A 16,167-nucleotide genomic window follows, 5' to 3' on the forward strand; every position below is an offset into this window, starting at 1 on the left:
GGCTTCACATTATCCAGCTACAGCAAGACCCAAATAAGAAAAGATGTTGCAGGGACATCGATGAAGTTGGTCTAACACAGAAACTGAAAGAATGAGAGAGATAGAAGAAAGAAGCATGAAGTAGGGAATGAGTAGTAGAGATTGTCCCCAATAGGGAATTACATGTGACCAAAAAAATCTAAGGATCATGACAGGGTACATATGAAAAGCAGGTACAGGCCAGGTGCAGTGGCTCATACTTATAATCCCAGCACTTTGGGAGTCGAAGGTGGGTGGATCGCTTGAGCCCAGGAGTTCAAGACCAGCCTGGGCAACATGGTGAAACCCCATCTCTACAAAAAATACAAAACTTAGCCCGGATAGTGGCACACAACTGTAGTCTCAGCTACTCAGGAGGCTGAGGTAGGAGGATCAGTTGAGCCCAGGAAGCAGAGGTTGCAGTGAGCTGTGATCATGCCACTGCACTCCAGCCTCGGTGTCAGGGCGAGACCCTGTCTCAAAAAGAAAGAAAAAGAAAAGTAGATAGTCATCCATGGGTTCAACCAACTTAAGATCAAAAATGGAAAAAAAATTCCATGAATTTCCAAAAGTAAACCTGAATTTGCTATATGCCAGGTACTATGTTGAATCCATGAGAATGAAGTGATGTGTAGGCATTGTATTTGATATTTTTGTTTGTTTTTTTTTTTGAGACAAAGTCTCACTCTTTTGCCCAAGCTGTAGTGCAGTGGCGCAATCCCAGCTCACTGCAACCTCCACCTACCAGATTCAAGCAATTCTCCTGTCTCAGCCTCCCAAATAGTGGGACTACAGGCATGTGCCACCATGCCCGGCTAATTTTTTTGTATTTTTAGTAAAGTCGGGGTTTCACTATGTTGGTCAGGCTGTGATCCTGACCTTGTGATCCACCGGCCTCGGCCTCCCAAAGTGCTGGGATTACAGGCGTAAACCACTACACCTGGCCTGTATTAGGTATTTTAAATGATCTAGAGATAATGTAAAGTATACAGGAGGATATATGCAGGTTATATACAAATACTATGCCATTTCATATAAGGCACTTGAGCATCTGAAGATTTTGGTATCTGCGGTGGTCCTAGAACCAACCCCCAATGAATACTGAGGGACAGCTGTACATTTGAGAGCTATGGGGTACTGTGTGAAACTGAAACAACTAACAACAAACATTAAGGCAGTTATGTTAATTAATGTATTTGTTTATGGCATGTACCTACATATTGTAGGTACTATATCAAATTTTAATCTCTCAATATTTTCTTTAATTTCTAGGCTTTTGCAGAAATGCTGAAAGTGAACAAAACTTTGAAGAGCTTAAATGTGGAGTCTAACTTTATCACAGGAGCTGGGATTCTAGCACTGATTGATGCCTTAAGAGATAATGAAACCCTGGCAGAGCTCAAGATTGACAATCAGGTCATTGTTCTACAACAGTAACTTCGAGAAAACTACAGCTCACACTGCTATGTAGGGCTTGGCAACTCAGGATGGGGATGGGAGAAGGGCTGTCAGGGATTCCTGTTGGAAGATGGTGGGCTGAAAAGAGAGGACATTTGGGGTATCTAGAATATTAACTTAATGTGTATAATGGTGTATACAATGTAAAAGTGTATACTCTCCCTAGATCATTTTAAGAGAATTTAGATGGCTATCCAGTTTGAACTGAGAGGACTCTTCCATGTGACTTAGTCTGCCTTCCAGTTTTTCAACTCTGTGCTGGCAAGGTCCACATTGTAGGCTTTTTGTAAGTAAGAGGCAGAGAGATACATGTCAGAAATGTTTCCTTCCAGAGTAGCTATTAATTTTTTTATTAGAAAAAATAACAGCAGTTATTTGAAAAAATATTTGGTAAATATCTCCTTCAGTCCCTCTAAGTAAATAAATTATATAAACTATGTAGGTAGAAAAAAGGATTATGTCTTAAAATTTAACCCCATGCTTCTTAATCCATGTTTTAAATTTTTATTGAGATATAAATATATACAGTAAGAGTATACAGTTAAATGCTTTTTAGTATATTTGTAGAGTTTTGCAACCATTACCACTAATTCCAGAACATTTTCATTACCCCAAAAAGAAACCCCATGCCCATTAGCAGTCATACCCCTTTCACCAAGCTCTGGCAATCACTTATCTACTTTCTGTTTCTTAGGATTTCTGGACAGCTTATATCTGTAGAATCAAACAATATGTGATCTTTTTGTGACTGGCTTCTTTCACCTAGCATAATGTTCTGGAGGTTCATCTGTATTGTAATATACTCAGTACCTCATTCTTTTATGACTGAATAATATTCTATTCGATTTGGCATATGTCCATTTATGGGCCACTAGAAATAATGCTGCTGTGAACATTCATTACACACTCTTGTATGGACATAGATTTTCATTTCTCTTCAGTATATAGCTAGGAGTGTAATTGCTGGGTCATATGGTAACTCTGTGTTTAACTTTAAAGCAGCAGCCAGTTTTCCATCATAGTTCCACCATTTTACCTTCCTCCCAGCAATGTCTCCATTTTTCCACATTCTTGCCAACACATGTTATTATCTATCATTTTTATTATACTTATCCTAGTGGGTATGAAGTGATATCTCATTATAGTAATTCACACTTTTTTGATGTCTATATGATCATATTACTGAACTTGTTTATTTTGAAAAAAAAAAGTGTGTGTGTGTGTGTGTGTGTGTATGAAATATAGTTCCACTGAGGGTGTAGTGATGATTGTGTCAATGGGTAAAATCAGCTTCCTGTGACAAACATTTCGTAGCTTTAAGTAACCAGTTTTCTACAACAAACAAACAATTTGTTCTCAGTTACAAATCAGTCCTTGGAACTACTGAACTATGTATACGTTGTAGGAATTGGGAACATTTAAAGAGATCAACAGAATTGGCATGTAACTGAATGTCTTAATTTGCCTTGAAAAGTATTTTGATCTAGTTTATTAATATTGTTCTTTTTTTCTAATTATTCCAGAGGCAGCAGTTGGGGACAGCTGTAGAATTGGAAATGGCCAAGATGCTTGAAGAAAATACAAATATCCTTAAATTTGGATATCAGTTTACACAGCAGGGACCACGAACCAGGGCAGCTAATGCTATAACAAAAAACAATGACTTAGGTAAGACATAGACAGTATCAATCAAGTTTCTGAATTCTTTCATAAGCTAATGTATTGAGAGAACTTCTTTCCCTTTTAAGAATAAATTTTAACAGAGAAGTTATTTGGCCTTTGTTTCTACAATCTCTATGGTCCTTTTTATACTGATTGAATTCAAGTTCAATTTAAGTAAGGTTGTGGTGATGATTGAGTTAGTGGGTAAAATCAGCCTCTGTGACAAACATATTTCATAGTTTTAAATGATCAGGTTTCTACAACAAGCAAACAGTTTGTTCTCAGTTACAAATCAGTCCTTGGAACTATTGAAACAAAGATTGCAACATTACAGGAAAGTATTTTGCCCTTTTAATCAAACAGACCTAGACAGAAATTCAATTTTATATAATAGAATATGGACTATAGAAATATATAAAATAGAGAATAATTGTAGTTCTTACCCAGGTTTTATAATCTGGTATGTAGGTATTTGCTAGTCTTCCTAAGAGGACTATTGTGGAACGGTCTTCTCACTGCATACATCTAGGTCAGTAATCTCTCATTCTCCTATGTTTTCTATTTAATTGCTTGAGGCTTGTGGCTTCCATTTGAAATAGACTGTCCAGCCAAAGCTGAATTAAAGAATATGGTGCTTGGAATTTTATTTCTATGTTTCCAAAAGTTGACTGTTTTAAATTAGGATGTTTGCCATTGAAGTATTTTTAAAGATGCCTTTTAGACAAGAAGTAAAACAAGACTTCTCAAAAGGACTGGTATTTCAAAGTGTTATCATTCTCTTAAGCTTCAGCCATATTTGAGTTTGCATTCTGTAAAAGTTTCTGGAGCAGGAAAAAAATAGCACTTCATTCCTTTAATCCAGATTACTGTGAAAAGTATTAGCTCAGACATGTTTTCTGTCCTTTATATGACAGTGGTTCTCCAGAGGAGCTTTTAGCTGCTTGCTTTTGAAAAGAGAAAATTGATGTGTTTTGGTGTATTGTTGATTCCAGATGTAGTTTGCAAAGTCATGCTAATTGTTTTAGTATTGCTTCACTAGTTAGCTTCTATTTTTTCCTTCCAGCCTTTAATTTTGCTTCTTAGAGCAGTGTTTTAAGAGAACTTCATAAAGAAATACTAGCTAGACTTCATAAATAATTGGAGAGCTTTAAAAACACATAGGTTATTGGCTTAAAATGGCTTTCTTCACCCTCAAAAAATGGTTGACCAGGGCCTCGGGACCATCACATAACCCTACTTTGATGGATAATGAAGTTGAGTGCTCTGTTGAATGTTTACTGTGTTGTCATTAGTGTGCTGTGCAACCACGAGGTATAGATACTATTGTTCTCCTATAATACAGGATAAGTTGAGACTCAAAGAAGTTAACTAACTTGCCAAAAAACACACTACAGAAAACTGACAGAGCGAGTTTCCTTAGAGGTTCTGATTTATTCTGTGATGGGATTTGGGTTGTAGGCATTTCACACTCAGAAACCCTGGCCTGTTTCTCCAGTGCTGAGTAGATCAGTTTCTGAGTTCATCATTGTTATATATCTTAAGCAGGTGTGCCCATATGTCCTCTACTTATCACAGCATTTGTCACATTTTTTAAATTGCCTTTTACTCAAAAAATTAGTTATATGTAATAGTCTTACTTACAAAGACTATATGCTTTTTGAGGGCAGGGACCATGTTGTTGGCAGGAGCCATGTCCAACTGTTGAATCCCAACACTGTTAAAACCATGCCTGATACACAATAGGTACTTAAGAAAACTGGATTAAGTGAATAAATAAGTGGTACAATATGGACTTTCTGACAGTTACAATTCACTGGTACCTAAATGGCCATAAACTAAGCCAGAAGTGTGCTCTATTTTTCCTCTTCTTGGAAACTACCTTAACACATCCCAGAATCCCACGAATGAATTTGTAGCCCCAACCAGCTCTGTTATGTAACCTCCCTCCAGGAGGCAGGTGATTCCAGCAGCTGTCCTTCCAGGAGCTATACAGAAAATGTCCATAAATGTCATGGCAGGGACACCAACCTTTGCAAGGCTTCAGCAGTTGTACTTTTCTGTGAATCCTGTTTTGGTAGGCATTTTGCCTGCATTTCTGTAAGAAAAGACATGTCCAGTGTTAGAGTGAGGGAGATTTGGGCAAATGCAAGAGCAAGAGAAGGCTGTGTTGAAGAAGCTGTGTTCTGACAAGCAGAATCGAGAGAAAGCAAGCAGCTTTGTGCTGGAAACTCTCTAGACTCACCTTACGCTGTTTCATTCTGATCCAGACTAGATTTTCAGATGTGGGTCTCAGGCATGAAATGATAATAAGCACATTTCTGGATAGGGCAATTATGGATAAAAGCTCAAATTTGAGAGCCAGCAATTTAAGAGTATGCTGATGACAGACTGCAGATTTTAAGAACTGACTCTCAATAGCATGATGCTGACTCCAGAATAAACTTTCAGTAAGTATTTGTTGTTTAAAGCTAACATTTAAAAAGTTGTATCAGGCCAGGTGTGGTGGCTCATGCCTGTAATCCCAGCACTTTGGGAGTCTGAGGCGGGTGGATCACCTGAGGTCAGGAGTTCAAGACCAGTCTGACTAACATGAAGAAACCCCATCTCTACTAAAAATACAAAAATTAGCTGGGCATGGTGGCACAGGCTTGTAGTCCCAGCTGCTTGGGAGGCTGAGGCAGGAGAATCGGTTGAACCTGGGAGGCGGAGGTTGCAGTGAGCCAAGATTGCGCCACTGCACTCCAGCCTGGGAGACAGAGCAAGACTCCATCTAAAAAAAAAAAAAAAAAAAAGCTTGTATCAGATTTAAGAGGGACTGTTGGTACTGTTGGTAGAATACACTAAAATTACATGATAAAGCACTTGGATTTATTTGGATTTTTTGCAGAAGGCATTTGAGAGCCATTAGAGGCCACTGAATAAATGATTAAGATACTTTTTTTAAAAATTGCCCTTATTGTTCTTTTATAGTTAGAAAATGAGGTTAGTTAAGACATTCACAATTAACTAATGATAACCTATTGACAACTTATATCAGTGTAATGTGTTTGGGAAAGAAATTGGAACAGATCCAAAGAATTGTTAGTAGGGCAAAAATTATAAGCCTGCCATCTAGAGGATGAACTGAGGAATTGCTGGAAGGTAACAAGTGAGCACGAGGTGAGAAAGAGGAGTCAGAAATGACCCGTTGCCCCGTTATTCTCTGCTGTGCACACAGTGGCAGCAGCCTCTCATTCTTCCACTCAGCTGAATTTTTCTTCAGCTGTATACTCTGACTTCTGCCTAACAGATAAAGATGGAAAGCCTGAAGACTAGGTTTTCTGACATACTGGTCTCAGCAGCCTCAAAAGAGATAATCAAAGAATAAAACCTGAAACTTGTACAGAATCTCTTGGAAATATAGTTCTTTTTCACCTTGTAGATGGGCCTCTATCAGATCTTCGTGTTCTGATTTTGATAACATCATTCCTTCTCTCATTGTTTTCTTAGTCTCAGCTATTCGTTGAAATAATTCTACCTACTCTCCATCTCTTCAGCTAAGAAGTGTCACAGCTGTAACAGCAAAGAGGTTCTATGGTATACATGCAATATTCTATTTACCTTTGAGTCTCACATTACTATCTTTACACTAGCTAACTACATATTCCATTTTCTAGACCTTTTTTGTTTGTTGCACTCTGTCCTATAGATCTTTTTATAACACGCATTATTTTAGCATCTGAAGTGGTATGCCAATAACATCCAAACCCTGCTGCAATTCAGAATTTTCTTTGAAATTTCTACCCTAAATAATTATCTGAAGTTTGCCTTTCAGACATTTCTATATTTTTCAAAGATCTATATACATGATTTGATATTTGAGGGCTCCTCTCCATTTAATTTTTTTCTTAATATTTTAGTGAACACGTGAACTTCTTCTTTGTTAGTGTGGATTAAAATTAGTTTCTTGCTTTGACAGCACATACACTAAAATTGGAATGATACAGAGAAGATTAGCATGGCCCCTTGCAAGGATGACACACACATTTATGAAACAATCCCTATTTTTATCGAGTTCTGGCAAAAAAAATAAATAAATGATAAAATAAAGTTAGAGTCAGGCAAACTTTATTAGATAAGTATAAAAATGTTCATGGGAACCCAATACTTTAGTCCTTCCGGTTTTATTTTCAAGTGAGCACCCAGCTTATGGCTGAACAAGATTTTATATACTTCATCCGAACATATGGTCTTATCTATTAAAGGCCGACAAACAAAAGCCAGCGGTCAGAACAGCACAAGAGCAGAGTGTCTGTGGCTTGGCCTGGACACCAGCTGTGCCTGTTCGCTTCTAGTTTCTCTGTCAAACAGCCAGTTTAGGCCAAAATACACACTACAGAAGTGACAAAGCCATGATTCACTCTATTTGTCACTGACTCTGGAACCTGTGGTTTTTGTCCTCTCTAGGAGCTGGCCACAATGCTGAGAGCCCTGAATGGGTGGCACTCAATGAATGTTCTCTAGTGGCTTATAGGTGAAAGTGCAGGTAGCAAGATCTGAAGTTGAAGACCTTGTTTTGCTACCAGAGAGCACCCCTGAGTAGTTTGGTGTCACTAGTCCAGGAAGAGGCTGGTAGTCTCGGATACATACCTGTACCATTCTTTGCTGCATCAGCTGAGCTAGTTGGCTGGCCACTTAGGCAGCAAAGTTTATGGTAGCCAGAAGTGACTGCATCATATTACCAGGGTCTAAGATTTTCATTACTTTGCATTTGTTGTTTTGTCAGACCTTGGACTGGTTTATTTTACAGGAGACAAGAGAAGGAAAATTCAGAAAGCAGTAGCAAATCACTTACCTATAAAAATGTCAAAAATGTTTTTGGTATATTCTTTGACAGCCTAAGGAAATACATTGTAGTGTCTAATCAGGACAGCATGCAAATAGTTACTTTCAATATGTTCTAACCCCAGCTACCTGAATTTCACTTCAGAATTTAACATACTAATTTATTAGCTGTTTTTTTAAACCTAAGTATATACTTTTTCAATAAACAAATGACTTTGGCTGGGCGCAATGGCTCACACCTGTAATCCCAGCACTTTGGGATGCTGAGGTGGGCAGATCACTTGAGTCCGAGTCTGAGACCAGCCTGGGAAAGATAGTGAGACCTCGCCTCTATTTTATTAGTAAAATAAATTACAAAGTTAAAAATAAAAACAAATGACTTTTAGATGATTGGTGACCATTCTGTTTTAGATTTCTAGCACTGCTGCTGTGTAAGCACAGCTATGAGTCAGTGAGCCTTAGGGCATGTAGTTTTGTTTTGAAACCCCTCTGTTCTCAACAAGTAAATGACAGTAGTGAATGATGTGAAGTAGATTTTGTCTTTTTTAACTTAATGGTCATATGAACTGGAAATAGACATTTCAATTTTGTGAAGCTTATAACTGGATCATACAGAAACTTGCTTGTTACATGCAAGTTACCATTGTAAAAACTAATAGGGATTTCTAACATACTTTCTTTTATTTTTCTCATAGTGCGTAAGAGACGAGTTGAAGGAGACCACCAGTAAGTCTGCCAAGGTATAATCTTTGGAAGACTTCAGAAGATCACCAAGGGCTCATGTTGGTGACATCAGATGTAAAATTTTCCTGGGTAGAAGGGAAAAGACTGGAAAAATTTTTTTAGTGATATGCATTTTTTTTTTTTAGTTTAAGTTGTTGTTAGTTTCAAATTGTAAAATCACTAATGTGATTTTTTAATATTCTGAAACATTTCTACTTTCTGCTAAAATCAATTTTAATTTAGCTTAATTGAATGATTGATGATGAATCTTGGGCAAAAAAATATAATTGTAAAAAATTTTACAAGTCATTTGTGTAGAATAATTTGAACATTGTGAGGACCAATCTTTTTTAAATCAACAGGGATATTGCTGGTATCAGAATTGCTATTGCTTCATTTAGATATAAAACACTTAAGAGCTTTCTTCATTCCGTGACCTGGAGACTTTTCCATTTTTTAAAATACATGAACTTGGCAACAGTGTGATTTTTCTTTATCAAGAGAACAAAATGCCAGAATTCTTCAATGGTTGACTCAAAATCTGGTCATTTGTGTAGGAGCTAAAGCAGGTCTCCAGGGATAGATGGTGGTCATCTGTGCATTTCAAGTTGCTGCACTTGTCTGATGTGACGCAGCAACACCCAGGTTTTCTTAAAACAAAGTCATCAGCTTTACCAGGTTACATACTTTGTTTAAAAGCATAGTGAGGTCTAAGTTCATTCCAGTGTTTCATTTTAATAATGTGGGCATTATTAAATTTTTGTGAAAGCTAATGGTAAAAAGCACCTGAGTACAAAAGCTGTTTTCCTCCCCATAAAAAAAGGCATATAGCCAACAATTAGTTATTTAGGTAAGAGAAAAAAGAAAACTGTTAAACAATGAAATCAAAGATAGTAATAATATGATGAAATTCCAGTATGAGGCACTTGCAAAACAGTCATTTAAACTGATGGTTACTGTAAGTCATTTAGAAGCTGACATGTATGTAAATTACTTGGTGTTACATAGTATCCTAAGAAGTATATGCAGTGCAGAATTGCATAAATAGTATTTAATCACTTCTACGAATCTTCCAACCAAGAAGGAAAACTGCTGTTCTTCATAAATTTGATTTTTAGTATATGCTTCCTTTCATCTTATACTTTTATCCATATTTATAAAAGTCATTTCTATAATAAAAGCGGTCTTTCTTGGTCAAAGTATTAAAGTGAACAATTGAATAGAGTACTGTGGTCAGGAAAATGATTTGAGACTGCAGAGCTGATGCTGGGTAGAGGGTCTGGACTTGTATTCATGTCCTGTCTCAGGGCAGCCCCTGGAGCAGGAGGTGGCAGAGGCATTTATAGCTGCAGAAAACAGGGAGAAATGGAATCTGAGGTAACCCTGGCCTCAAAATTCAGGCCTGGCTGTATCATTTACAGAGATTTTTCTGAAGGGAAGAATCTCATTTCTGAAGGTGGGGGCGGGGTGGCTTGTCATTATTAATTTTTTTTTTTTAACTTTTTGGGCTGGGTGCGGTGGCTCACTCCTGTAATCCCAGCACTTTGGGAAGCCAGGGTGGATCACTTAAGGTCAGGAGCTCGAGACCAGCCTGGCCAACTTGATGAAACCCCGTCTCTACTAAAACTCAAAAAATTAGCCGGGTGTAGTAGTGTGCACCTGTAATCCCACTACTCAGGAGACTGAGGCAGGAGAATCGCTTGAACCTGGGAGATGGAGGTTGCAGTGGGCCTAGATCGCACGACTGTACTGTAGTCTGGGCAACAGAGCAAGACCCTGCCTCAAAAAAACAAAAAATCTTTTTCAAATTGAATTGCAGTATGTCTGCTCCTTTGGCTTGGGCTGGACAGTTTCTCTAACGAACCAGGCAGCTTCTTGTGTGCTATGGTAATAAGCCTTCTTAACAGGCTAAGCTTCACTCATAAGAACTGTGGTGTGTTTCTTTGGCTTTGTTTTGTTTTGTTTTTTAAATCAGTATCCAATGTTTTATAGGGGTGAAAGATTAACTTTGCACTATTCCCTTTCAGTTAAAGGCCACCGATATTTTTCCAAGTTAGCAAGGCTCACTTGCTTGCTTTCTTGCCTCCCTTCCTCCATCCCTTCTCTATTTCCTACCTTCTCTATTTCCCTGTTTCTCTCCCTCCCTCCTTTCTTCTCCCCTCTTTTTTTTTTTTTTTTTTTTCATATGCAGCTTTTGGATTGTACTTGATTTTATAGAGACTGCACAGTTCCAACAAGATTGGGAGTCAGGCATGGAGCAGGCATCTCAGGCTACCAGAAAGAATTGGTCACATAGACTTCAGTCAGGCATCCTCGTTTGCATTGTCCTGTAAGTCAATCAATTGATAAATAGTTAGTTCCCCCTTCGTTTCTTAAGTTTTTGTTTTTTTTTTGTTTGTTTTTAATATAGGTAGGTGAGACTCTACGTAGAATTTTGTATCATACTTATGGGTAATATCTTTTTCATTTATTATTTATCAAAGTATGAAGTTGAGTATTTTGCTTGTACCATTTCAGTTTTGCATTATAATAGTTCATTGTATAACTGAAAGAAAGGATTTCTTCATAAGTAACATTAAATATGAACAGTCTCCAATTGAATATAGAAAATCTTTCAAAAATTAAGGGAGAAAAATTGTGTTTACTTCGATCTTTAAAAATCTGGCACCTCTTAGTAACTTTCAGTATTTCTAAATTGCTCTAAAATTTTATAATAAATAGATTAGGATTTTGCAATAGTCAATTTTTAAGCCAAAGGTTTTCTGAGACCTTAGGTTTTGTAGTCTAACCAGCTTATCTGGTTATATAAAAGAATATTCTTTGCATTTTTAAATTGCTATTTTTAAAAAAGCTTTTTATTACTCATTTTATAAAATGTTATATTCATATTTGAATTTTTCCAGTATGCCTACATGAAATTGTATGTTTTAAAAACTCAATATTAGTGACAAATATTAATACTACTAAAATGGATTTTGGTGCTATATTCTTGTAGCTAAAGCCTAGTAGAAGTCTCAAGAACAGCTGAAATACACTTTCAAAGGTTGCCTGTCATTTAAAAGACCAAATAAGAATGTTGTGTTAAATTAATTAGTGGATGGTTAGAGACTTCAAGGAGAGTTAGCCTGGTCATTTAATTGAGACTTCCTGTTATTTGAATGAAATAACCCACATCCTTGCCTTTTATAAGAGGTACACTCTGGAGAAGTTACGTGTAAATAGAACTCTATAAATTGTTTTCCAGTTCACAGAGTATCTGATGTGTTTTCATTTAAAAAGAGGATTCCATGATATAATAAAATTATTTTTTAAAAATGTTTGATAAAATGTTACTCATGTCATATTATACATTATATTTAACTCTTGCTGTCATTAAAATAAGATGAAAGCATTTACGGAATTTTTAAAATTTTAGGTTTTAGGGTCTGTGTTCCCAGGGCTGCCTCACTTTTTCTGTGTAAAACCAGGAACCACTGTTAACCTCCCAGCAGATCCAAGGATCAGACTTTCTCTGGAGTCCATAGCCAGTACTATCCAAATTCACTCATTCTACAGTGCTACTGCACTTTGAATGTGTTGACCCATGGCACCCAAGAGAAGCAAACATGGATGCACTAGTGACGACTCAGGTTGCTGCTATCAGTTAAGGGCTGTGAGTTCTTGGGGTCTGAGTATCTGTAAAATTATCCTTTTCATCAGCTCTCACTGATCATTAACGTTTCTGGATATTTCTTAGCCTAAGACTTGCTTACCAACAAATCAAAGAAACTCTTTAAATTGAGAAAATACTATTCAGAGGCAAAGGTTTTTATATTCTTTTTTGAAACCAAGTCTTACTGTGTTGCCCAGGCTGAAGGGCAGTGGCACAATCTCCGCTCACTGTAACTTCCGCCTCCCAGGTTCAAGTGATTCTCCTGCCTCAGCCTCCTGAGTAGCTATGGTTACAGGCGCCTGCCACCACGCCTGGCTAATTTTAGTATTTTTTAGTAGTGACAGGGTTTTACCATGTCGGCCAGGCTGATCTCAAACTGACCTCAGGTTATCTGCCCGCCTCAGCCTCCCAAAGTGCTGGGATTACAGGTGTGAGCCACTGCACCTTGCCTTATTCTTATATTTCAATTTGGTCATTCTTTCTCATGTCTACAGATTGAGCATCCCTAATTGAAACCTTTTTTAGTGCTAACATAGTGCTCAAAGGAAATGCTTATTGGAGCCTTTCGAATTTAAGATTTTCAGATAAGGGATGCTGAACTGTATAATGCCCTGAATTCCAAAATCCAAAATAATTTGAAATCTGAAATACTTACGGTCCCAGCATTTTGGATAAGGGATACTCAACCTGTATTGATTTTTCTCTACTGTAATACAGTTTTTTAAGTTCTTCCCTGTAACAATTGAATGAATTAGAAATTTAATCATAAAACATATATTTTATTAATTTTAAACTCTGTCTTGTAGACTGCTCATTCAGAAAGGTCAACCTAGATTTCCTAGATAACTCCTAGGAAAAAAGACATGGCTAAGTAAACTATTATAAGCCATAACGAAAGCCTTCATTAACATATAAAGAATTTTGGCCAAGCACTGTGGCTTAAGCCTGTAATCCTAGCACTTTGGAAGGTGAGGCGGACAGATCACTTGAGCTCAGGGGTTTGAGACCAACCTGGCAACATGGCGAAACCCCATGTCTACAAAAAATAAAAAAATTAGCTGGGCGCGGTGACGCGTGCCTGTAGTCCTATCTACTCAGAAGACTGAGGCAGCAGAACTGCTTGAGGTTTCAGTAAACTGAGATCATGCCACTGCACTCCAGCCTGGGTGAGGGAGTGAAACCCTGTCTCAAAAAAAAAAAAAAAAAAAAAAAAAAAAAAACCAAAGAACCTGTAGTCCTAGCACTTTGGGAGACCAAGCAGGGAGGATTACTTGAGCCCAGGAGTTTGAGACCAACCTGGGCAACATAGCAAGACCCCATCTTTAAAAAATGTAAAAATTAGTCAGGCACCTGTAGTGCCAGCTACTTGGGAGACTTAAGTGGGAGAATCGCTTGAGCCTGGGAGGTTGAAGCTGCAGTGAGCTTTGATAATGCCATTGCATTCCAGCCTAGTAACAGAGTGAGACTGTCTCAAAAAAAAGTGTTTTTTTTTTTGTTCTTGTTGTTGTTGTTTTTGTTTTTTAGTTAGGACACCTGCTCTAGAGGCTAGATAAAAATAGATTGTAATGGCCAGGCACAGTGGCTCATACCTGTAATCCCAGCACTTTGGAGGCTGAGGCGGGTGGATTACTTGAGGTCAGGAGCTCGAGACCAGCATGTTGGCGAAACACCATCTCTACTACAAATACAAAAAATTAGCTGGGCATGATGGTGTGCACCTGTAATCCTAGCTACTCGGGAGGCTGAGACAGGAGAATTGCTCGAACCCAGGAGATGGAGGTTGCATTGAGCCGAGATCACGCCATTGCACTCCAGCCTGGGTGACAGACTGAGACTCCATCTCAAAATAAAAAATAAAAAAATAGTAAGAAACACCACCAGCAGTGTTTTGCTAATATAGTTGTAACAAGTTATTACATTTTTAAGATAATCAGACACCTCTTAGAGTCTACATATATGAGGTTTTACTCTCTTTTTCTAGTTTGTTTTACTTGATGCAAAGCAAGTAATTGGCCTACAACTTTTCAGATATTATGGTCTATACATTCAGAGAGTAAGGTTTAAGAATGAATTATTGGTGCTTCTTGGTGGGTATATATAGCAGTTTTTAGAAGTTTAAATTTCACCTATACTCATAAAGATAAGCTTTTGATTCAGTGGTTTCAGATTTTTAGATCAATCCGTTTAACAATTGCTTTTTAAAATATGTATACACATACAGCATAAAAACATTTGTAATTTCAAATAAAAGTCCAGTTTTTTGGTTGAATTTTATTTGGTTTTAGTTACATTTAAAAGCTTAAAAATTACCTTTGTAACAATAATTTGAACATCATTGTCACATGAAATCAGGTATTTATATTTTTTCTAATGCTAAAATATCCAACATTGTCATAGCCTTTTTTTCCCATTTTTATAAATATAAAAGCAATAAATTTTAACATCAATATTTAAATAATACAAAATATTATCAACCAAATTCATAACAGCACAGTGAAATTTCTTTCGAAGACTACGTACTAGAAGCATTTATAACTTACCAATGTATACTGGGATAAATCGTTTCAATAAAGTTTAGCAAATGTTCTGTAGACTTGGACTTTTTGAAAAAGCACACAATCCCTTTAGTTCCTAAGTCCTAAAATTCATTCCTTACATCCTTCTTCAAGAACAAGTTTATCAATTTCCCTGAGTTACTCATTCCTACCTGTTACAGACTGAATGTTTATATCCATACACCCCAACCCCAAATTCACATGTTGAAGCCCTAACCCCCAATGTGCTGGTATTTGGAGATGGGGCCTTTGGAAAGTAATTAAGGCTAGATAGGTCACAAGGTTGGGCCCCTTATGATGGTATTTGTGTTTTTATACGAAGAGACAGGAGACTCTCTCCACCATATGAAGATACAGCAAAATGCCAGCTGTCTGCAAGCCAGGAAGGGAACCCTCACCAGGAGCCAAACCATGATCTTGGACTTCCCAGCCTCTAGGAACGTGAGCAATAAATTTCTGTTATTTAAGTCACCAAGTCTATAGTATATTGTTGGGACAATCTGAGCTGACTAAATACCCCCATATTATGTTGAACCATGTAAAATTAGTTACGATAGTTGACACTTTTACTCATAAAAATAGTAATATCATAAGGTTCAACCTAATATCATCAGTACTAGGTCCTGTCCATAAAATTGAATTTAGTTGACAAATAGGAAAGAGCAGGGTCAGCTGGGCATGGTGGCTCACACCTGTAATCCCAGCACTTTGGGAGGCCAAGGCAGGTGGATCACCTGATGTCAGGAGTTCAAAACCAGCCTGGCCAATATGGTGAAACCCTATCTCTACTGAAAATACAAAAATTAACCAGGTGTGGTGGCGCATGCCTGCAGTCCCAGCTACTCAGGAGGCTGAGGCAGGAGAATAGCTTGAACCCAGAAGGTGGAGGTTGCAGTGAACCAAGATCATGCCACTGCACTCCAGCTTGGGTGACAGAGAGTTCATCTCAAAAAAAAAAAAAAAGCAGAGTCTTGTGATACAGTACACTCTGAACCTGATGGGAACGAGTCCTTCTAATAGACTAGAGATGATTTTTGCTTTTATAGTAAAGCAAAGACTTAGCAGTCACCTGTATCCATCAATCAAAAGAGAAAACCAGGCCAGGCTTGATGGCTCACGCCTGAAATCAAAGCACTTTAGGAGGGTAAGGTGAGTGGATCACCTGAGGTCAGGAGTTTGAGACCAGCCTGGCCAACATGGCAAAACCCTCTCTCTACTAAAATTACAAAACTTAGCTGGGTATGGTGGCGTATGCCTGTAATCCCAGCTACTCGG

At 37.7% G+C, this 16,167-nt stretch overlaps 1 protein-coding gene and 1 non-coding gene across 2 annotated transcripts in view; both read left to right on the forward strand.

The window, feature by feature from the left end:
• Positions 1 to 14,928, forward strand: part of TMOD3 (tropomodulin 3) — an 86,103-nt gene extending 71,175 nt beyond the window's left edge. The window contains exons 8-10 of the mRNA XM_012442273.2: positions 1,291 to 1,434; positions 3,000 to 3,144; positions 8,658 to 14,928. Coding sequence (XP_012297696.1) covers positions 1,291 to 1,434; positions 3,000 to 3,144; positions 8,658 to 8,692 — 324 coding nt within the window. The 3' untranslated portion in view covers positions 8,693 to 14,928. The remainder of the gene's footprint in view (positions 1 to 1,290; positions 1,435 to 2,999; positions 3,145 to 8,657) is intronic.
• On the forward strand, positions 7,085 to 7,186 carry LOC135270438 (U6 spliceosomal RNA). The gene has a single exon (XR_010338618.1). It is a non-coding gene; the product is annotated as a U6 spliceosomal RNA (small nuclear RNA).
• Positions 14,929 to 16,167: the final 1,239 nt, after the last annotated feature.

Source organism: Aotus nancymaae, unplaced genomic scaffold (genome assembly GCF_030222135.1).
Source record: "Aotus nancymaae isolate 86718 unplaced genomic scaffold, 86718_ANA_hifiasm-v0.15.2.pri h1tg000062l, whole genome shotgun sequence".
In the NCBI taxonomy this organism is placed as follows: domain Eukaryota; kingdom Metazoa; phylum Chordata; class Mammalia; order Primates; family Aotidae; genus Aotus; species Aotus nancymaae.